This window comes from Poromitra crassiceps, assembly GCF_964638095.1.
Source record: "Poromitra crassiceps genome assembly, chromosome: 9".
NCBI lineage: Eukaryota > Metazoa > Chordata > Actinopteri > Beryciformes > Melamphaidae > Poromitra > Poromitra crassiceps.
The window spans coordinates 51,050,130-51,074,529 of record NC_139630.1 but is presented as its reverse complement, the minus strand read 5'-3'; the positions used below and the strand labels follow the sequence as shown (position 1 = coordinate 51,074,529).

At 43.9% G+C, this 24,400-nt stretch overlaps 2 protein-coding genes across 2 annotated transcripts; both read right to left on the bottom strand.

The window, feature by feature from the left end:
• Positions 1 to 134: 134 nt before the first annotated feature.
• tmed10 (transmembrane p24 trafficking protein 10) lies at positions 135 to 11,579 on the bottom strand. The gene is made up of 5 exons (XM_083642827.1): positions 11,352 to 11,579; positions 10,411 to 10,531; positions 9,318 to 9,391; positions 1,855 to 1,981; positions 135 to 1,608 (listed from the first exon to the last, which is right to left on the bottom strand). Exons 1-5 carry the CDS (start codon positions 11,526 to 11,528, stop codon positions 1,487 to 1,489), a joined length of 621 nt encoding a protein of 206 aa, XP_083498953.1. The 5' UTR covers positions 11,529 to 11,579; the 3' UTR covers positions 135 to 1,486.
• A 7,333-nt stretch (positions 11,580 to 18,912) lies between these two features.
• Positions 18,913 to 21,313, bottom strand: fosab (v-fos FBJ murine osteosarcoma viral oncogene homolog Ab). The gene is made up of 4 exons (XM_083642545.1): positions 21,043 to 21,313; positions 20,351 to 20,581; positions 20,125 to 20,232; positions 18,913 to 20,012 (listed from the first exon to the last, which is right to left on the bottom strand). The coding sequence occupies exons 1-4, from the start codon at positions 21,175 to 21,177 to the stop codon at positions 19,350 to 19,352; spliced, it is 1,137 nt and encodes a 378-aa protein (XP_083498671.1). The 5' UTR covers positions 21,178 to 21,313; the 3' UTR covers positions 18,913 to 19,349.
• Positions 21,314 to 24,400: the final 3,087 nt, after the last annotated feature.

Here is a 24,400-nt window from a genome sequence, read left to right as displayed (position 1 = left end):
GGAATACTGTTTGTGTCCATTTCACCAGTGTTACTGCTCTCCAAATGCTAGTGTCTGTCTTTCAGAGCCATGCACTCATGTGCATACATTAGCATTAGCAGTCCCGGGGTATACGTTTCTTACACCATCACAAATGTAAATCCATCCAATATTTTATTGAATAAAAGCCCAACACAAACCTTTACAAAATGTATCAACCAACATAAAAATCATTGATTGCGCACAACGCGCATGTTCACTGTTAAAAATGTACCCATGACCGGTCAAAAACAAGCTGGAATACCTGCAACCACCTGTAACCCAAGCCTTATAATTAAAATTTCAACAAAAGAAAGAAAATAGAAACAAGAAGCACACTGGATGGATCTGTACGTATTGTAATTGGGAACCGATGACCAGTAAGAAAACATCACCTGCCAGTGTATACAGAAAAGAGGCGCATGACTTGATGGAACACTTCATAGAAAAAGTTGGGATACTTTACATCTCCCTTCAAAACCTCCATCCACTGCAATCTGGCAAGGGAGGGAGACTGGCAGGATGATATTTACTTGAGCATGAACTGCATCATAGAAAACGGCTCACATGGAAATAACTCATAGCCACACATATGATACCGTCAATTCTTTCCATAGGTTTAAACACGGTTTTTGGTTTCTGGCCAGTTCGATTGGTGATGCAAGGGTATTTGAGACGGTAACTTGATCTAAAAAAAAAATTTTTTTTAAACAAAATTAGAATGTGCAAGAGTTGATAGAAGTGACCTAATTTATAATTTAAGAGGATATTTCTCTCCCTGATAACTTGCAAACCCCCCCCCCCCCCACACAAACACCTGTAGAAGCAACTAAGTAGCATTTACAATATGAAAACAAACTAAATACACGGTCAAATTGAGCTAGCAAACATGTATGCAAATCAGGTGACATAATACAGAAGTTCAGTGGTTGCCAATTTTCTCTTCAAAGTAACAACAATCCACCTTACGATTCAAATAAGCCTTCACTTGATAAAAGGGCACCAAGGATCTAGTTTGCTTGGCATGGCAAATAATTTGTACGTCAACAGAAGGGCAAAAGACATTCTCTCATGGCACGTCCATTCAAACTGAGCTCAAAACCAAACATAACTGTTCAATTGAATGAAGCAAGTTCTTATTCAGTACGCTGCAACATTCAAACGGTGCAGACAGAAACGTGAAGTACCACGGAAATGGACATATCTCACTTGAGATATGCCTGCCAGGTCTCAGTGCATTTCTCCCTACATCGCTTTTCATGTTTCAACCCACTAAATAAGCAGGTGTATCATGTTTCAGACGACAACCTTGGTACTCCTTCTCTCGCAGCCCGGAAAACTAGAGCTTGAGCCCCCTTCAACCCTGCTTGCGGTTGTTTGCTGAAGCTAGTCCAAGGAGGGTGGATGTTGGGATGTGTTGGCTGACTGGGCAGGCAGCTTCCCCTGAGGTAAGGGGCTGGGGGCCGCCCTACTCGATCAGCTTCTTTGCCTTGAAGAAGCGCCGGAGGTAGAAGACCTGCCAGGTAGCCAGGCCAATGAGACAACACATGGAGAAGATGCTGAAGTACAGCACACGCGTGTTGGTGGACTCTGCGGGGGGGGGGGGGGGGGGGGGGGGGGGGGGTAGAACGGGAGAGGTTTGTCATTTTATCGGTCACGGAGACAGCAATACCTTTGGTTCGTCCACTTCCAAACTTCCTAGCAGCCAAGAGTAACAAAGTGTGTTTCTTCAAAAACAGAATAACAGATTAGGGATCAAGCTGTTGTCCATTCGAGGACATGTATGTGCAGTTTCTTCATTTGATTATGGTTAATCAAATTCCACCATTTTCTTACCATTGGTGTCCCGCATCTCCTCCTCTCTCTTCTTCATGTAAGCAAAGTCATTGACGATGGACTCCGATAGGTCCTCCAGTCGCCTCAGCTCAACCTCAAGAGGCTTCAGCTTCTCCACCTTGGCAATCTGACAGGACATAATAGACACTATTTAACACGTTCACTGCCAATGACGTGTTTTTACGTCAAACAAAATCCAACGGTTGACTGCCAATGACGTGTTTTTACGTCAAAAATGACTTCTTTTTTTTGACCGTGGGATGTGCATCTAACCCTTTTACATCTCTTATATATATATTGAAGCCACCGAACGTGTACAACCCATTCCACCGACCCACTAAGTGGCGACAGTCCTCTCCAGACTAGAGGAAGGCAAGCAAAAAGCAGTGTGAGGAAGCCATTCTCATGAAAATGGATTGGCGAAAAAACGCTTTCGTTTTCGCGCTGATTGCTGGCGGTGCGGGATTGCAAATTTGCATAATAGATTACGGGTGGAACACACTTTGAAACACACAGCATAAATAAGACCAGAATCGCAAAAGCTTCATCAAAGCTCTCAACCGAAACCACAAGAAACGAGCGAGCCCATCCAGACTTGCACAGCGGCCGCCAGCAGACAGGCACAGCAGCAGCAAAGCAGTGAGCCTGGTGACGCGAGGTTACAGCAGCAACAGAAACGAGCTTGTGACACGCCCGCTGCAGCCAAGAAGACACACACGGAGGGAGGAGTTTGAAGGAGAGGGGTGTTTCCTGCTGTTATGGAGGAAATTACTGTTCAAAACTATTGTTTAGATGTCTGACGTCTTACTGATGCCAAAAATGAATGGTTAAAGTGACTGTTCTATCCCATGCTGTATTCAACTGCTAATGCTTACATAACTACTAACTCTACAAACTAACTCTTTTAGACAGAGAAAGCACACATTCTATTAGTTCTTTTGAGATATTGTGTGTTCACAAAATCCTAACAGAAACGAATCCTCGGCTCTTGAAAGATGAGCCAGAATCCTCAAAAAAAAACCTTGGCAGAAGCTAACTACAGTATTGAAAAACGGCTGGCAGTGAATGTGTTAAAAAAAAACATGTGATGGCTGGGTAGTCATTGGCTTCATCTTGATAATTGTTTAATGCAGCTAGAAAAGATGGAAATATTGAGAGAATAGTGATTGATAAAAATAAAATAAAAAACATTTTGAACCTTAGGGTGTTGTTATACACTTTGTCCAGCAAGTGTCACCCTTTAACTGTGCAGCAGCACCAGACCTGCAGCAGATGTTACATCCGTATTTGTTTCTTAGTGGGAAAGCACATAACTAAATAGCTAGAATGTGTGCCTGGAATGCAGCGTGCGATACACTGCGTTCCTCATGAGCGACCACATGCCAACCAGGTCAAAGAAGCAGAGAATGACGACGCACTAGTTATTGCTGCTGCTCGTCTCTGCCAAGTCCTTCTAACACTGTTCAAACATTGTGCAATAGGCATTAGGCAGGGAGGGGAAACTTGGCAGCACATTTAACAAATCTCACCTTGCCACTGGAGTGCGTTTACGACAGTAGGTTCGCAAACGTCGTTCGCAAACAGACGTATGCCTATACGAGTGTACTTAATCAACTCCACCCGCCCACAGATGCAGGCATGCCCCACTGCTACTTTCTGAGCGCTCCCACCAGCCCACGCACACGCAGTAAAATGGATCGCCATGTTCGTGCACTGCAGTGGGAGCGTGCGCGCGTATGCGTGGGAAGAGGGTGATCCTCAGCTCACACTCGCAGGGCTTCCTTTCTCACTTCTGTACTTAGTATGGCCTTCCCTCAGGGAGACTGAAGCAGCCACACAACAAACACAAAACTATTCTAGTTCAGAGAAGGAGACTGAAGCAGCCACACAACCAAACACAAAACTATTCTAGTTCAGAGAAGAACAGTCCTAAAACTGATCTGCAGCTTTGAGGTTGACAAGCTGTCAATAAAGCAATACAAGCATCTGCAAGAATATGTGGATTTATTCGTCCATTTGGCTTATTTGCTGTCATCACAATCTATTTTAGATAGAGATGCTTCTATTGGGATAGTTGGACGAATACTGATTACCGACATAATAATGCACACCCAATAACTATTAGATAATATTAATAAATAAGTTTAAAAGTTTCTGCAAGGCCGGAAATTATTTTTTTAACCTTCAGAATATGCCTTTTCTGGTAGTAGTAGTAGTACTAGCACCATCTCAACAACAAAACGATTAATAATTCTGTGTCTGTGTATGCTTTAATATGCTTATATTGTCAACTTTTCAGGAAATAGCAAAAAAAATTTTTTTAGCTTGATTGGCCATGGATTTTTTAGTTTTGATGATGAAAGGAAAGGGTTTTATCAGCCCGAGGGTTGTACGAATCTGAATTGAGTAATGGAGTTACTGATAAAAATCAGTGGCTGGCTTTTCGTTCAAAAGAGTTAATTCAGGAAGTCGAACCTTGTGACATAATCAAGTATCAAACAATGACATCAAATGAAAATAAATCCAAGCATCAGACAATCTAGAGACTAGAGTTTACAGTACACCTCTACTTGGAACGACTGTTAATCCTATCTACGGGTGTACTTTCACATCTACTGTATCAGGACTAACAGCATATTTTCAGAGTCCAAGACAAACCGTGCTGTTGTTCACACACTATGCTTTATACTTCAGGGTTGCCACTGTTTTGTAATGATACTTTTCAAGGACTATTCAAGCAATAAAGCCGGAGGGGAGGAAAAATTATTAAAACAAAAATGTAGCCACTGCAGGTTACCTAGGCGACCAGCCGCATATTTCAGCTAAGAACGCCTACGACACGACAGCCAATGACAGCTCAGCGACAAAACGCTCTATACTTGTAGCCTACACAGAGAGTGATACTGTAGATGGGAAGAAAGTGTATCAAGCTTGGCCCAGCACTACTGATAATGATGTATAAAAATGGTATCATAGGTGAATTTTGAATATACGGAGTGCCTGAGGCCCAAACAGAGATTCCGGTAGGCTCAATCCAAGCACATTTAAGGGCCTCTATAAATCCGAGCACTGAAGTCCTGATAATTTTTTCTTAAATCAAAGCACCTTAACCCACTGATACCTGATGCAGCATTTGTGTGTGTATGCCTTTAAGGTCTTAAAGGCATACACACACAAATGAGGGATATACACACAAATGCTGCATATTATATATATATATATATACCGTAAATTCCGGACTATAAGACGCACCGGTCTATAAGCCGCACCTTCAAAGGTGACTATTTTTTTCTTCTATAAGCCGCACCGGTCTATAAGCCGCGGGTGTTTTGATGTTTAATTACCATATGTAAGGCTTCGTGCACAGAGGGGATTGTCGGGAAAGAGATGGCTGTTTGGGGAAGCTCCCATTTATTAACATTTCAACAAAACAAAAGTCAGGTCACTAATCCCCAGACAAAATCACACATTGTGGTATTTTTTGTTTTTTTTACAGTGCACACAGTGTCCGCGGTGTGGTGAAAAGAGGGCAAGAGAGGAAATTAAAACAGAAGTGGATTTATAGTTAGAAAGAGTGCTAAAGAAGAGAGAATTCCGTTTTTTATTTTTTTATTTTAGTTACTCACAGTACTATTGACCAGTCCAACTCAAAAGATATTCGGCAGTTTCACTTTGAGCTCTTGTTCCGCCGCTGTCCATCAATGGTTATGACGAGTCTCGCTGGGTACAGTACGCCAAAGCGATATCCATTGACTCGATGATGCTGTTGTATGTTGCGCGTTTCTGTTGCACCAACGCGGAGAGGTCCTGCCGGACGAAAAAGCGCGTACCCTCCCAGGTGAGGGGCTTCTTCCCCGCAGCCTGGAGGATGAGTTGACGGTCGGGCCAGCGGAGTAGGCAGATGAAGATGGCCCTCGGTGGCAGGCCGGGGCGCCCGGTGTGCCCTGTCCACCTCTGGTGGTTTCTCGCCTTCCTTCAGGTCCAGGATGTAACACAGGATTTTGCCACGAAAGCGTCCATGTCACCAATCTCAGCTCCCTCTTTTACATTGATCAGGCGAATGTTATTTCTTTTACTCCTGCTGATTAAGTCATCAACCTGCGTGTGCAGGGTTTCGATTTTGCATTTTATCCATTTTCGGACTCACTGTGTTGTTTTTGTCCTCCAGTGCGCGGATGCGCTTTTCCGCATTATAAACTCTGTTCACGGTTGCCTTAGTTTCTTTAGTGAGTGAGTGGATGGACTTCTGCACGTTTTCAAACTTGTTTTCAAGCTGCTCAAAACCTCTGAGCGATGTCGGACTTAATCGATAGTGTTTCACGGAGTAAAAGTTTAGCCCAAGCGGTGTATCTCCAGCCTCCAGCAGGTGAGTCATTTCCTCATTCATGGCGTGATTGCTTCGTCTTTTTCTTTCTGCTTACCTGTGTTGTGTTATGTTATGTTATGTTGTTAAAAGAGGGCAAGAGAGGAAATTAAAACAGAAGTGGATTTATAGTTAGAAAGAGTGCTAAAAAAGAGAGATTTTTTTTTTTTTTTGGAAAAAATCCATAGATAAGACGCACCGTTATATAAGCCGCAGGGGGCAAAAAAGGCCAAAAAACGGGAAAAAAGCCGCGGCTTATAGTCCGGAATTTACGGTATATATATATATATATATACCGTATATATATATATATATATTAGGGGTGCTCCAAAAAAATCGATTCTGAAAGGATCGCGATTCTTAACACATTCACTGCCAGCCGTTTTTTCAATACTGTAGGTAGGTTCTGCCAAGTTTTTTTTTTGAGGATTCTGGCTCATCTTTCAAGAGCCGAGGATTCTTTTCTGCTAAGATTTTGTGAACACAAATGATCTCAAAAGAACTAATAGAATGTGTGCTTTCTCTGTCTAAAAGAGTTAGTTTGTAGAGTTAGTAGTTATGTAGGCATTAGCAGTAGAATACAGCATGGTTTCAGCGTCTGAAAATTTATTCTGAGATAAATGGCTTTTTGTGAAATTCGATAGAACAGTCACTTTAACCATTTATTTTTGGCGTAAGACGTCAGACATCTAAACAATAGTTTTGAACAGTAATTTCCTCCATAGCAGCAGGAAACCCCCCTCTCCTTCAAACTCCTCCCTCCGTGGGTGTGTCTGGTGGCTTTGCAGCGTTTGTCACAAGCGAGGCTCTGCCTGTCTGTGCTGCCTGGCTGCTGGCGGCTGCTCTTTGGGCGAGTCTGCATGAGTCGTTTCGGTTGTGAGCTCAGCTGCAATGAAGCTGCGTGCGATTGTGGGCTTTCTGCGGGTGTTTCAAAGTGTGTTGCACGCATAATCTATTATGCAAATTTGCAATCCCCCCACCGCCAGCTCCCAGCGCGATAATGCGCGAAAGCGTTTTCGCCAATCCATTTTACAGTATGAGAGAATGGTTTCCTCGCGCGTTCCCCTGCAGTTTTGGCTCGGCTTTTTCTAGTCTGGCGAGCACTGTCGCCACTTAGTGGGTCGGTGGAATGGGTTGTACACGTTCGGTGGCTCCAATATTTTTATAGGAGACGTGGGGGGCGTTGATCCACGTCCCACCGTCAAATTTTTTTTTTTTTTTTTTAAGACGAGATATCTCGTCATTGGCAGTCAACCGTTGGATTTTTTAAGACGAGATATCTCGTCAATGGCAGTGAACGTGTTAATGCCACGATTCCTGGATCAATTCCAAACTCCCAAGAATCGATTCTTCTTGGTATTTTTTTTTTTTTTACAGTGCACCTGAAGGCAACATGCAAGATACCGGCTGAATAAGTGTCCAAATGTTCATGTCATTTGTGTACTGTACTGCCACGGTGCCACCACCTCTTGCACTTAAAGGTCCCATTCCGTGCAAAAGCTGTTTTTACTGTTTTAGCTGTTTAAATGCATATATACTGCTGTCAGCCCTCCCTGTAATGAGTGGTCACACGCTCAGAACTGCCACAGTTGGATTTGTCCCTATCCAGCGTCCCTCTGCAGTCTCCTCCAAGCCACACCCCCAAACGCTTCGTTTGCCCAGAGGGGAATCTGGGGGAATCGGGACGTCACTAGCTTCCTCCTGCATACTGCGCGGGTCTCTCTCACACAAGCTACCTGCACCATTTAGTCTATAGCCACAAAATTAACACTTCTAGCTGGAGCGACGCCAACTGTACGTGATCCAGCAACTGCAGAGGTGCATTCGGTAAGTCTAGGCATTTTGAGATGTCCTCTTTAGCGTAGTACCGTTTAGTTAACGATAACTCGCAACCTAGCGTGCTGGTCCACAGACGCTAATCTGATTGGCCGCTGGGAGCCTGGGGCGGGCTCTCCCTCAGCGGCCAATGGGAACTGTTAGTTCTGAATATATTATAGAAACAGGCCGTTCTTGGGAAGCGACCAGATGAGGAAGTGAGAACTCCGTCACAACAAACGGGTTTGCTATATTTTCGACAGATTAATCCAGAATCATGTTTTATGGACCAGAGACACACGTTTTTAAGAGGTTACAGCTGCACGAATTGGGACCTTTAAGAACTCTGGTTAATGTATTCCCCCCAAAATCTATAAATCCTTCTCAAAGTCTACAGATCCCCCCAGCCTATAAATCCATTTTATCTGAAGAACATAAGGGGGAAATTCACCCCTAGTTTGCAAAATGAAATTAGGCCCCGACTGTAATACTTCAGAAGTTGAATTTGAAGTTCAGCATTAATACATTTGTCATTTTTTGTCTTAGATTTACCTTTGTGTGTTATTGCAATATAAAACTACATAATTGAGAATCGATTCTAGATTCTGGAATCGAGAATCGTTGGAATCGAGAATCGATTCTGGAATCGGATCGTGACCCCAGGAATCGGAATGGATCGTGACTTAACCGGATCGGAGCACCCCTAATATATATATATATATAACCCATAGAACGTTAAGAGTGTTTGAAGTAGAACACCAAACAATTAGAAAAACTGACTGGAGGGGACTTTAATAGTGAATGAATGTCCAGGGTAAAGCGCCAGAGGGAAGTCTAGTTGTCTGTATTGTCACTCATACGAGCTGCAGGCAGACACTTCTCAATTGTTCAACTTCATTCTACAGAAGCAGGCAACAGGCTCCAAATCAACTGGTGTTTCCAATCATTAAGATTTCTTTAAGCCTTTGTTCACACCATATGCCAAAGCCACGCTGAAGCGGAGTGTCACGCTAAACCGGTCACACAAGAAGCACTCTCTTTCCCTCAGTGCCTCGCTCGGCACGCCTTGCCCCCGCAAACAACTTGCATTGACTTCATGCCTGTCAGCTCGGGTTCAGCGCTCTGCATGCTTGGAAAATAGAACAGAATCCTGAACTGTGGCTTCAGCGTGGCGTGCGGCTGGTGTGAACGGTCTCGCCTGTTCACAAGGATGCCAAAATGAAACTGTGCGGCTTCAGCGTGGCTTTGGCGTATGGTGTGAACGAGGGCTAAGGTTTTTACTCACCTCTTCATAGTTTTTGGCCTCCACACCGTGCTTCATGTCCAGATTGACCAGCTGGTCAGGAACCCTCCCAGTTCCTGGTCGACAATAATAATACAATAATTTAGGATAACATTAATTAAACAAGAATAGTAAATTCACAAAATATGTAGACTGCAAACCCAGCCTATTCACAATGTTGCAAACACATTCATTTACATGGCAAGTATAAAATTGTTTACTCTTAGTCTAAAGGCTTTTGCACACCAAGTCCGTATTTTTTGTCCAAAATTATTTCACGTTTAAGAATAAATACGACCTCATGTTGTGTCACTCATGTTTACACACTGACTCCGAAACTTTCGTGCATCAAACTTTTCAGAACAGGTTAGATTTTCCTGCGCTTTTTGCATCACTCAAAAGTCAAGGGAGCTGTTTGAAACGTGTGTGTCTGTGTTTGGGAGGGAGAGACAGGCAGAGCTGAGCGGGGCTCCAGTCTGAGTGGAGAGACAGTGCTTGCTCCACCTCACTGGCCCTCTCTGCTCCCTCTCCCTGGGGCACGGTGCTGCAGCGTTTGCGGACTTGTGGGATTCTACTGGTGAAATATCTTGTAATGTGTCCCCTGTCGCAGCTCAGTCATACAGTGTGAAAACCAAAACGACTCAAAGACTCCTGATTACAAGGGTGTCCACCCGCTATGCCGACCACCCGCAATGCCGACATTAGGTTTAGGCGTGGGGGGTGGGAGAGGTTAGGTTTAGGGTTAGGTCTGGGGGAGGTTCGGTTTAGGCGTGGGGCGTGGGAGAGGTTAGGTTTAGGGTGACGGTCTGGGGGAGGTTAGGTTTAGGCGTGGGAGGAGGTTAGGTTTAGGCGTGGGGGCTGGGAGAGCTTAGCTCCAGCCGGTCCACCGACACGCTGCACACCGCCTCGCTCAGCTGGTTCTGCTTGTGGGCTATCGACATTGCGGCCTGTCGGCACTGCGGCCAGTCGGCACATAGACGCGGCACCATTACAAGACAGAACGTTGTATTGTGTGGAACAGAGACTGACGACTCAGGAGGATCTTGTAGTCTGTACGTGCTAAAAGGGCTAGCTGGTTTGGAATAAACACACTTACCCATGGGTGACTTGCTCTCAAAGCACACCTCAAACATGTCATAGTCCTCTGTGGTGAATGCAAACTTCCCCTTTGTTGCATCTTCCTTTGAGTAAAGCGTGTGGCTAGAGGAATCTGTGATCTACAAAGTGCAAAAATATAAAAACATATCAACACCGACTACATGATAAATGCAAGCCAAACAGTACACGTTAATGTCAAAGATTGGTCTGCAAACCATCATTGTGTGACAGCTGTTAGACCCATGCTAAATAGCCCGGCAGGTGCGCTACATCTCTTTTATGAAGGTGTACTTGGTCACTAAATTGTGATGTTAAAGGTACAATGCATACCGTATGTACCTTTAACATCACAATCACAAACCAAGCGTGTATTAGCATGTAATTAAATAGCGTTACGTGTGTGTGCTAAAGGTGCTAGCTTGTAGCTGCCATCTGAATGGACGATAAGACTGACGTGTAACATCCCGAGTGAGCAGCAAACGAGATTAGCGTTAGGTGCAAGAACACACAATTGTGCTATAAAATACACAGTATTAGCGAAGAAATGGGCCCTGATCAATATTAAAGTAACCCAAGTTTAAGTCAAAAGACAAATATCTTTGACTAACAGTTAAAACGATCATTAACGTTAATTACTAAAACCAGGAAGACGAATAGGCCCCGGTTCCGCTAACGTTAGCTAGTAGCAAGCTACCCCGAGAATAACAGCTGTCAATCCCGTTAGCGTTACATACTAGCCACATTCTACCGGTAATTACAACTATCGTGAACCTTGAACGCAAGTGTGAATTCAACTTTTAATCGACCCCTCATCCACAACATAGATTCGAGCGGTGACAGGCGGAGACTGAAGACTCTACGGCCTAACCAAAAGTAAGCTATTCGCGCAGCTAGCTAACCTAGCTGCTTAGTGAACGTTAGCTGCAGATCTTTGCTCACCTTCAGATTAGTTTTGGTGTTTGCTTGTTCGCTTATCTCATACTCCCCCGTGACAAGTACGTCTTTGTGGATCTCTTCCCGTAAACACTTTCTTGAATTGACCGGTAAAAAGAAAGAAATTGAAAATACCGATTCAATGAGAACCGGTAGCAGCAGTAGTGCGGCGAATCGAGCCATGGCTACCCTCAACCAACGCGAGCCAGCCAGGCAGCTAGCTAAGCGCCTAGCAGCAGCTGCACACAGGAAGTACTGAGCCTGCTACTGCTTCGGCTTGGACATTGTGGCGCCACCGCTGACTTGGAGGAACTTGGAAGAACACACCTAGCTGCTGCCTGCTGCTGCTACTAGTACTACTACTACAACCACTTGCTTGAACACCTCCACATGAAGGTCAGAACACAGAGCAGGAGGGCTGGTGGTTTCTGGGAGCAATTTGGTGTCTTGCTCAAGGACATTCCTTCAGCAAGACAGGTGTATTGAGATCGAGTTCTGTATACATATCACTCTGTATACAAACACATATTCAGTATGTACATTCAAACAGCATGGCACACAATAGGTTGGATAGGTTCCAATGCAATGCCTGGAATGAAGTAATAGTACTGAGTAGGATGGAAATGCTTTAGCCTTACCCTTTTTCATTTCATTTCATTTCATTTATTTATTTAATGTGACTCATTGACCATGATCACATGGTATGGAGCACAAACAAAACATACAAAAACAATATACAATGGCACACGGCATGGCTAGAGCATGTCATTTGAACAAAGGCAGGACATTCTTCAAAAAGGCACCTAATTTACACATGACTTTTTGTCTGTCTGATTGTAGTAGCAGAATCAGTTTAAACATAGATGGACGTGTTAAATAATATCTGGGTAAATATAACTGTCTGAAATATAACTGTCTGAAATTCACTCATACAAGTCTTGTGCTGATCTTGTAAGTAATGCATGGTTGTGGTTCAAACCACACATAGGTCAGTTGATTATCGGTGTCACCTTTCTCCACTATCGCAGAGCTACAGCACACAGCTGTGCAATTTTTTTTGGCAGTAGGCCTACATTATACATGTATGTATATGTATATGTGAATATAGTCCGATCACTGGCCCTGATGTTGACAGTCATAAACCCCCTCTGTGAACCACCTTATGTAAAAGTGAATAGTCCGATCACTGGCCCTGATGTTGACAGTCATAAACCCCCTCTGTGAACCCCCTTATGTAAATGTGAATAGTCCGATCACTGGCCCTGATGTTGACAGTCATAAACCCCCTCTGTGAACCCCCTTATGTAAATGTGAATAGTCTGATCACTGGCCCTGATGTTGACGGTCATAAACCCCCTCTGTGAACCCCCTTAAGTAAATGTGAATAGTCTGATCACTGGAGGAAACGCCAGCACACAAAAAAGTATTTTTGAAGGTTTAATACCTGTAGTCTGGGTAGGGCAGCAGCACAGCACAAACAGTTTCCGCACACAGGCCTTCCTCAGGCCTTCCTCAGGCCTGTGTGCCGAAACTGTTTGTGCTGTGCTGCTGCCCTACCCAGACTACAGGTACAGTATTAAACCTTCAAAAATACTTTTTTGTGTGCTGGCGTTTCCTGCTGTGACTTGATATTGTTTGTGCCCTGCACCGAAGTGATATATATTTTTTTGGAGTGTGCTCACTGTTCACTTTTTCCCTAGTCCGATCACTGGCCCTGATGTTGACAGTCATAAACCCCCTCTGTGAACCCCCTTATGTAAATGTGAATAGTCCAATCACTGGCCCTGTTGTGCTGATCTTGTAAGTAATGGATGGTTGTGGTTCAAACCACACATAGGTCGGTTGATTATAGGTTTCACCTTTCTCCACTATCGCAGAGCTACAGCACACAGCTGTGCAATCTTTTTGGCAGTAGGCCTACATTATAATTGAAGAATATTTTCAGATGAATCTTTCTGGCACTGAAATGTTATTAAATGGGAATAAGTGGACATAATAGTATTCCTTTGTGGGGCATCTTAACAGTGGGAGTCAATTCCCTCATAGTTTCCTGGTAGTTTAGGTGTTTGCTGTTCTGTGGCGTGGAGTCTGGTCTCTTACGTTAGTACCCGGATGCATGTGGATAGACTGGCCCTGTTTCAGACATTGCAGACAATGCCTTACTCTGAGATGTTTTGTGGGAGACTTCTGTCATTTTAGCTTCTCTAGCAACGTATTGGTCCTTAAATAGATCAATGATCCTCAGATCAGACATCGTAATTATAACATTGATTTATCATCATTTTGGTGAGGTAGCCTTATAACTGTTTACAATTAGCTAATTGACAACTAGAAGTGCACTCGGAGAGCGCATATCTGCTATGATGTGCACATTTTGTGAGTCGGATCGGAACTCGAACCCAGACCCACCCATATCCCCCAGCCACCAACAGCCCCTTTTCCCTAGCCCCCCTCCAGACCACGCCCCCTCCCACCATCCACATCTCCCTATTCACCCCTCGAATCCAGACTCTCTACGACCTACCTATCCCTAACTAGCTTTCACTCTTTAAAAAATATATTTTAATATTAATCGCAAAATAACCCATCGAGTATATGAGTGGTAAATCCGCATAAAAAAAAGTCATATCATATCACACAGCTGTGCCATTTTTTTTGGCAGTAGGCCTACATTATAATTGAAGAATATTTTCAGATTAATCTTTCTGGCACTGAAATGTTATCAAATGGGAATAAGTGGACATATTATGTATTCCTTTGTGGGGCCAACTCTGTTGGCTGGGGTATTTTGAAAATCCCAAAAGCTATTATTTTTCTGTCAGCAGGTCAGGGATTACCCAGTTACATATAGAGCTGTCCAGTTTCCAGGGAAACATTAATGTTACTGATCCCACGAGATGAGACAAGGATGCTTTGCTGAGTGGGGAGTCTGTCGTGTGAACAGTAATTATTTGTTAGAGAAATCCCTCTTGTATTGTAGCTTAGTGCGTCAAATACCCTCCAAAGAATAGCATGTCACACACTCCTACACACGACAGAGCTGTTAGGCTTTCAAAATAAAAGTAAGATGGCAAACATCACATTCTGTATGTCTGCGATTGGTGTGGATTTCCGTTCTTTTCTGGAGATGTGCCATGTTTTAACGACACTGCAATCTGGATGCCTGTTAGATCACTGTCTCAGTAATGATGACAAACCCTGCATCACCTCTGGGTGCTGCTTCAGATGGCAACCCCAACATGAAGCAACAACCGTTTCTAGGTGATACAACAGGAAGTAAAGCAGGTGTCACCAAGAACATTAATGAGGGCCCTGGCATTGGAACACCCAAATACCATCATTAATGGCATTGGTTATACCTTTTTTACTTGCTGATAAGGGTCTATAACTGGTTCTCAATGTTTTTCATATCAAGACCCTAATTTAGTCCACGTTAAGGCCACAGACCCCCATTTGATGCGATTTTGTCTCTCTGACCCAAATCTGAGAACATTTTTATTGTTAGATATGGTTTTGTCTAGATCCTCTACATCCTCTAATTGTGTTCACTTCTTGTCAAATAATCGTGAAGTCTACAAATTTGTCGGTTTACTTGGGGACCCCCTGGAACCCCCCCCCTGGTGGTCCCCGGCCAGACCCCACATTGAGAACCACTGGAATATAATTATATACATAGAGTGTCATATAGAAATTGTATGAACATTTGTATCAAAGCATTTTGAAATGTCAGGAACCGATGTGAATTGTGAGTTTCACAAATCCTCTGAATGTGCTTTATTACTTGCTTCAGTAAATGCCTGCTTGCTATACTGTAAGTGTGCTGCTCACACTATTGAATAACTGTATGTATCACTTTGGCCGTCAGACAGAACACACGGGCACAGAGTGGGGAAGGCACTGAAGTATTTATGGATCCCTAAAGCATTTGCATCCTCTCTGGAGAGCCTGCAGAGGTGTCAGGGGATGGCTTTCTGTGAGTGTGAATATGGAGATGATCCAAATTGAGCGCTGGTTGTCGTAGCACGCCGCGCGCGGAGGCGAAACTCAGCTGTTTCGTCATCGCTGCACTCTAAATTACACCCAACCAGGGTCTCTCTCCCCCTCTCTCTCTCTCTCTCTCTCTCTCTCTCTCTCTCTCTCTCTCTCTCTCTCTCTCTCTCTCTCTCTCTCGCTGTCTCTCTCTCTCTCTCGCTGTCTCTCGCTCACCCCGCACTCTTCTACCTCACACACTCCTCCTCCTCATCGCTGTCCCTCGTCCTCCTCCCCTCGCCTCACTCTTCTTCTCAGGCATACGCTGCCTGCTTCCTCCCCTGGGTTGCAGCACAGACGCAGGCTGGCGTCATAGTGGTCTAATTTTACTGCTGTTGATGCTGATGTTAAAAGAAGCAACGGGCACCTGCTATTTCTGTTGCCACCCCGCATCCCTGAGGCCAGCAAGGATGTCATCATAATAGAGACAGTTATTAGATGCTGCATGATCGCACATGGAAGCTTTATTGGGGGGAGAAGGGGGGCTCGGCTTAAGTGCAAGGGGGAACTGGGGTACTCAGAATTCAGCAGTTATGAAACCATCCGTGTGCTTATGAAACAAGAGGCTTAACCGTTTGGTGTTGGTGTCATATTATGAACACAGGTGTTTGTTGGGAAGAGAGGTTCAATCCAGGCATTTCAAGCAAGAGGCAAGGATGTAGCACTGTACTGGTGCAGTTTTAACCCTTTAGAGCGAGCCAATCCTTAAAATGTGTATTTGTTTCGGGGCGTGCTTTGGAAGAATAGTCCTATAGCCTCCTATCTGTAAAGGGAGCAGTGTTACAGCTGATGTTGAGACTTTGGCCATGTTGCACTGAAGGGTGTGTCTGCACTGGAAGGGTTGAAACGGTCAGAATGCGGAAGTTGCATTATTGTGTGCTAGACTTCCACGCTGCACGCCTCTCATGCACACACACACACACACACACACACACACACACACACACACACACACACACACACACACACACACACACACACACACACACACACACACACACACACACACACACACACAACGCATTTCCTGGGTACAGCCATGAAGTAATCTGCCTTCAGATGAATATATACAAGGTGGAGTATTGATACTGACGAAATGAGCAAATGAGTCTCAAAGATTGACCAATAGAAGGGAGTGTGGTGGGTGAGGTTTGAGTAATCATAATCCTCAGACAGCAACTTTATTGAAAAAGTTACCAGTGCTGAACATTTTAAGGGCCAAAATGATCATCAAGACTTGCTCTACTGGTTCAGGCCTGCTCATCAAAACTACTTTAAAACACAACATTGTCTACTGTGATATAGTATTACCATGTTGTCACATTCATCTACATTCACCTACTACTTGAATATTTATCAAGTAGACAAATCATGACCGTGTCTATGGCATTAGTTGTTGAATGTTGAGTGTATGCGTTCCAGATTATTGGTAGAGCTCAACCTGATACTGGCGGAGAGATGGAGACTTTCTGTGCACCTCCTATAAATGTCCCACCTCAAACAATAGAATCGCTGAAAACAAACCCGTCCCATACAATTCCATGTGTTGAGTCAGTTTCTATGTTTCAGGGACTCAGTAGTCTACCAAGTGGCCCGTGAAAAAAATCCCCTCCATTCATCATGATGCAAACTACCGTAATGGAAACACATAAACCAGGAGTTACATGAGACAGATTGTGATCAGGTTCTGGATTTACAGACTATGTCACTTGACCATCACTTGGCTTAGTTTCTAGGGGTGACACATATAGCTATTCCATTATGAGCTAATTGTAAAAAGAATATTACAAATGCTGATTTGGCAAACTGAGCACTTTCAACCTAGACCGTCCTATTGATGAGCTATTTAAAAAAAACTCACAAAAGACCCGGTCCTGACCCATAGTTTGGGAAACACTGCATTAGAGAGTTAGATAGAAAATGGGTGTGATCCTGTTTTGCCCCTTCCTTAAAGGAGGAGGCATGTGAGAGTTCAGAAGAGCAGTGTCCGTTGTAATAACCATAGAAAAGGGGAAATGAGGCAACATTGCGGCAAACAGAGATTGAAGAGTCAGTAGAGGAGAGTTGATGAGATAACAGCCTCTCTTGAAAAGTGTTGTATGGGGAAGAAACTGCTTGTAACCTTTTGTCCTTTTCTCATCATTGTTGTATCTGCTTATGCTCTTATAACTAACTTTATACCAATGCTTGAGTGTGTATGAAAGATAAAACACACATTGGAAACATATTTGCTGTTTGTAAGACCATTGGTTTCCAAAAAATATTGTTTAGAAGTTAATTTAATGATATAGTAATAGGACTACATAAATCAGAGTTTTGTCATTTTATATCTGGTTTATTTACAGTGATTTTAAGCTACAAGATAAGCAGGGTTATCATACCAAAATAAACTACTGTAGCCTACTGCATTGGCATTGACTGTAAAAATAGAGAGACATATGGAAGACAAAAATAGCTAAATAGTTTGGCCACCTTGTATACCAATTTGTGAAAATATCAGTAGGCTCCTATGGCTCCTGAAGTATTTTGGAAATATTCAATATCACATTTTACATCCAGAAAGATCTTTTCAGATTCATAATGTAATGGATAGACAAAGTATGTTCGTTCCTTGGGTGCCAATTAATAAATATTGCAAAAATTATAGGGGCCTATTAATCATACCACACAATAAATGCGATTTTCCCCCCCAAAGGCTTTCGCTCGCGTTGCCTATTATTAGCCTATCCTACTTCTTGCGTCTTGTTTGAATGTGGTAGTTACACAATTCAGCCCCTATGAGAGAACAGAACAAATTAAACCGACGTCACGTCAGTGTCGTTAAAATGTAGCTTTCGAAATCCTCTCAAGATCAGCATATCTGTGCGGCCAGCGTCTTGCAAAATCACATCTTGCGTCGATATGGGAAGCGCTCGAAGCACGTTTTCCCTTCCTAGACGCGTCGTGGAGAGACTTTTTCGGTTGATCTGGTTTCGAACAGAAATGAGCAGACTTTCGGCTGTAAGGTGCACGTGTTTTAGTGGGAAATGACCGAGCAGGGCGCCCGCGTCTGCTCTGACCGGGGCAACGTCGACAAAATACCTTCTGCTGCTGGAAGAAAACAGTGAGCTGTTGCAGAAATCTATATTTGGGCACGGAAGTGAAACGTCAACGCGCTTGCCTTGCAGATAAAAAAAATGGAAAGAACGCACTGACGTAAGCGCCCTGACGTACATAACCTTGGCAACAGACGGAACAATAAATAGAGCCAGTGAGGTGCAGGAAAAAGACCACTATCCCCTGTGAACTCTAATTTTAGACATTATTTTAATTGCCTAATGAATATCGCTGCAACTGGTATTCCATCTAAGTGTTAAAGATCTATACACAATGGCAACTTGTTAACAGCAGTGTGTGTGTGTGTGTGTGTGTGTGTGTGTGTGTGTGTGTGTGTGTGTGTGTGTGTGTGTGTGTGCGTGCGTGCGTGCGCGTGCGTGCGTGCGTGCACAAGGGGGAGAGAGTAGAGAATACACCAAGCAAATAACTTAATTTAAATATTGCTATTTTTTATTTACACATTTTACAAACGACATTCAACAGTTTCCTCTTTACTCTCTATGTAAAAAAATAAAATTGAATTTCATAAATTAAAAACCACAAATGTTTTCACAGAAAACCTCATTCTAAGATAGACCACTCAGACCATGGTTAGACAAAGCACATCAGTTTTAAATATCACAAACAGTACAATACTCTCACATTCCTTATTAATTGTAAACTCGAAGAAAACGACTAGGTGGTATTAGTTGAAACATGCTTCGACTTGCTACATAGTTGTAATAGGCAAGTATAGATAAAGGCAAAATAAAATCCTAAATATTTTGCTTCCTGGTAGTAGTACAAGTCCATCCCATAGCCCTGTGATCTGCACATCTACCTCATACATTGAGTATAATATGCACTTGATAGGGAGTATCATTGTTTTTGGAAGAGTCTTTAAAGAGCCAGCAGGGTTGGCGAGCTGAGCGAGTCGGAGGACTGGTCGTTGCTGCTGCTCCCTTGCCTGTGGGCCACGCCGCAGGTGGGGAAGGTGTCAGCCTCAGGGTAGGTGAACACAAAGGAAGACGTGTAGGTGGTGCCGGACGGGGTGCAGGTGACAACGGGCGTGCACAGGGGCTCAAACTCGCCGCCGTTGGCCGAGGTGTAGAGGGGCTCCCAGTCTTGAGAGGCATACAGGGAGCTGGACAGGTCCACCTCGGGCACCGAGCGCGCCGTCTCTATCTCCGTCTTGGCCAGCAGAGCCAGGGACTCCTCCAGGGCGGAGGCGTCCAGGTCGGTCATCTTCACCGTGCTGTGGGACACCGTGGCGGTGGAGAGGACATTGGACACCGTGGCGGTGGAGAGGATCGAGCCGCTGGAGAAGATAGGGTTGGAGGTGGAGACAGAAGTGGAGGTCTGGGGCGGGGGAGATGTCCCCACCGACACGTAGGAGTGGGCGGGAGACACGGAGGCGACGGAGAAGGTGACGTCCAGCTCCGAGGGGATTTTGCAGATGGGCTGGTGCGCGGCCAGGATGAACTCCAGCCTTTCTTTCTCCTTGGCGAGGTTGGCGATGTCGTTCTGCAGGCCGGACTTCACATCCTCCAGCTGATCTGTTTCCTGAGAGAAAAAGAGGAAATGGCGTTAGCTTGGCTGCTGGGTCAACATCGCTAATAGCGCTGGCGAGAAACATGTCTTAAGGCATGATATGGTTGGTTTGTGAAATACTTACAGCTTGCAGGGTGTCGGTAAGCTCCCTTCTCCTGTTGCGGCATTTTGCTGCTGCCTGCTTGTTTCTCTCTCTGCGAACTTTTCTCTTCTCTTCCTCCTCATTTGAAACCTGCACAGAATACAAGAAGACATTAAGTCCCGAGCTCTTTGGGCTATCCGTGCAGCAAGGAAACATTGTAATGCGGTGGCTTGTTGTTATGGAACACCTGGAAGAACATGGTAATTACCTGGTGCACTCTGCCCCTCTTGGTAGAGCCGTGAGCCTTGGCTGCTGTGGAACTCATGACTGCTCTGGAGTAAGCGGGGGGCAGGCGGCCTGAGCTGTAGGGGTGCGCTCTGTGTGAAGGGGCCACCGAGGAGATCAAAGGCTGCACCATCCACTGCAAGTCCGGGCTTGTGGAGATGGCCGTGACGGTGGGGATGAACGAGGCACTTGTTGCTGTCAGGTCAGTGAAATCCTGGAAGGAATGAAGCAAGAGAATCATCAGCACATTGGGTTTATATTCAGTATGGGTGGGTGGGTGGGTGGGGCATTGCACGATACATATGATATGAATGAAGCGGGAGGTCTATAAAAAGCTGCAGGGGTTATAAATATCCATGTGATGTCAGCCATGACGTTACATTTTCTCCCTGGAGTTTCTAAGTGAATGAATGAAGATGTTGCAGCTCAATACTCTAAGTGCAGCTCAGGCTGCTTCATAGTTTTATATTTGTCAGTATTCATATTGATCATAATTATACTGTTGACTATGATTGAATTAATACATGGCTAATTGACTGGATGCTTTGTACAGCTGTATCTTCCCATGCTCGTCTTTGCATGCTAATTGCATGTCAAGCAACAACACATAAACTGATGTAGGCTACTTTATGCTATTGTACAATTATGAATAACAGTTTATTTTAGACTGCATACCTGAGACTGGGGAGACCCCATGCTCGAGTAAGACCCCGCTGGAGACGGGTAGTATCCCAGGTTGTCACCGGCTGGGGAAGCGGTGCTGCAGCGGGAAGAGGAGTCGCACTCCGTGTTGAAACCGGTGAACATCATCGTTTCCGAAAAACAGGCAAGAAGAAGAAAGCAGTAGATCCAGACAAACTCTACTGAGTGGGATGTAAAGTGAGGGAATCCCTTTAGTAAGTTTGTGGGTTACTCCTGAGCTCTGCTCCCCTTGTGGTAGTCGTTGTTTTAGTTGCTGAAAGTTTGACTGCCAACTGTGGTGGCTCCGGCTTATATAGCCGCGCGGACGGAATCAAATGACGTAGGCAGGTAGGGGAGTGCTCTTCAGCAAGAGAAAAATAAGATCGCTAAAAAACGGTAAGAAACGAGATAACGACGCAGTAATTATGCCACGTACTGCGCCCTAATTATTAAAATAGAATATAACTCAAACACTGATGCCACTTTATGATGTTATTGTAGGTCTAAAGTAAACGTTTGCAAAACAGTGGAGACCCATGTTCAAGAAGTGGAATATTCCAGAACGGGATCCCCAGTACGTCATTTTCCATATATGGTGCATCCTGTGAATGGGCGGGTCATGCTGGGAAATGCTTCATCCGAGGATTGGACCACAGCGACATGACGTTATGTAAGGCAACAAACACAGAGGCTGTTGTGAAAACTTAAGAACTGGGATAATGGTCAGCAAAAGTAGCCTACAGCCGGTACACTAAAGTATTATTTACTTCAGTGTCAGTAGTCTTTGGATCTATTAGGCTACCCAAAATGAATTGCAGGTGAAATGATATTATTATTATTATTATTATTATTATTATTATTATTATTATTATTATTATTATTATTATTGTTTTAAATCTGACCCAGTATTATTACATGCATTATAGATCTCAGCCCAATGGATTTGGTGAATGAAGTAGCTATGGTGCAACAAAATCAATATATCAATATATCATTACTATGACCAAGTAAGTAACAGTTATATAAATAGTTCATTTATTAACATGCTAGTACGCATTTACAACAATATTCTTGATTTTAACACATCTTGGTTCGAAACTCAATCTAAATAGTCGGGTGCATTTTTATATCAGCACATTGACTGAGGCATAGGCTACTATACACACTTCTCATAGAAATTAAAAATAGATGTAGGCTATATATGATTGTGTGTTAGGGTGTTATAACACGATATCAGTGGTTAGGGAAGCTGCAGGTTCAACCCCCAGCCCCTAATGCCTCCAGATGATTCTTGTCAGTTTCTCCTGAAAGTCTCATAGTACACCGAGGATGAACATGTATTTGGTTGAGGTAGAAGACAGAGGAGTGTGGCCAAGTTGGACGCCGCCCAGAACGATTATCACAACACAAGCCACACCGGTTATGCTGATGTCACATCAAGATCCGTGTGACCCAGTTAGTATGTGTACTATGTCCTCAGGCGACGTTTGTACCCAGTGTGCTGCAATCCAGGCAGGGGTGTGTCTAGTTGCTTTGTTGTGTGTATTTTTCCATGCGCAGGTGCTTGCTTTTCCCAGGTGGCCTACATTGTTCATAAAGGTCTTCCCCATGGTTGTTTATCTAAGCCAAGGTGTGGTGTGGGAATCCTTAGGCCTCCCCCTCTGTGATTTAGACTAATGCCTCAGATGCAGCTTTGAGAAATCCATGCAAACTTTTTAAGTCAAGGACTCCTTGCCAGAAATGCATTGATGAAGATTTTGTATAGTAATGAACCCCATCAAACATTACCAACGCTAGCAATATTACTTAGAACTATCTATAGGTGTTGAGTAAACTTTAAACCCCCAGTCTCTCTTTACATTACATTATGTCATTTAGCAGACGCTTCTATTTTTATTTGTTAAAAATAAATTTATTTTATTTTATTCATTATCTTATTCATTCTCTCATATGCAGAAGGCTGTTGAATGAAATAGCATAGTGAAATTGGTTCCTCATTTTCCTGGAGGGCTTCTGGAAACCCCTAACGACCCTTCTAGATCCCTGAACCCCACGTTTTTAACCAGTGCTATAATCACTATTCAACATTCAATCAGGCTGGGCAGCTATTTAAACATAAAGCAGTTGATGTAGGCTATTGCACTAAAGTTGCGTTAGTGTTACATCTATTGTAATATGGGTAAGCAATTGTTTCTGGGACAAACGCAGCAATGTTTGCCAGACAAAATAACTTTGTCCCCGCGTCCATGTTTTGTTGAACATTCCTGGTTGCCGTAGCAACACTCCTCCCCTTCGCGTCAGTGACGTTCACGTTTTGCTTAGCGTCAAAGATCGCATGTGACGTAAATCACTCGTAAAGAAAAAACCAGACCTACTTCCCCAGGCACGCAACACAATTCAAAACAAAACAAACACAACAAACAAAAGCACAAGACTGCCAAACCCGTCTTTATTATTACTTATTATTTATATCTTTATACAGTCTGTGGTCACAGTGGCTGTCTGGAAACAGCGCGGTAGGGTATTATGTCACCGGGAAACGGCGGCAGAGTGAGAGCTCTTATCAGCGCTCTCTCTCTCTCTCTCTCGCCCCCCTTCCTCTCTCTCCTCTCTGCTGTCTGTCTGCCGAGCAGCGAAGTGCAATCGGACACCATATGCAGCCAATTTGCCTAGTGACCCTGAGTTTGGTTGACCGGTTGGCAAGACTGCAATCTAGAATAATCCATTTGCGGACGTTTGACAGGCAGAGGTTTTAACTCCTTTACGCGACTAGACTCGACTGGATGTAGGCTAAGTAGCCTAGTAGGCTAGGCTATTTGACACCCCCCCCCCCCCCCCCCATTGTGTCATGCACTTTTGACAGTGCCCAGCCGCCCAGATGGGCTTACAAGACACAACAAATATATTATAATAAACCATGATCATAAGACACGCATATCAAAAACATAAATAAGTTAACTTATTCAAGTAGGAGCATACAGAAGAAGAAGCATTACAAAAACCTATTTTCATATAGGCTACCTTATATATGCATATAGGCCTACATCATTTTGATATTTGCTTATTTTACTGAAAAACTGGATTCACTAGCTACTATTCCTCATAGGCTAAAAGGTGGATAAACTATAGGCTGCAAGTTTTGTTTTACCCCAGTCCATGCATTGTAATCGGACATGATTTCTAACGCTATTTTTGGCATAGACACAAACCCATAAAAATCACTGGCATGATTAAACCTGGAGTTTGCATAGAGACCTGTAATTTTAGCTCCTTACACGCTTGAACTTTGAACGCTGATGTCATCTAGTCTAAAAATAAACGTCACCGGGTTTCCCACATTCACGCTCAAATT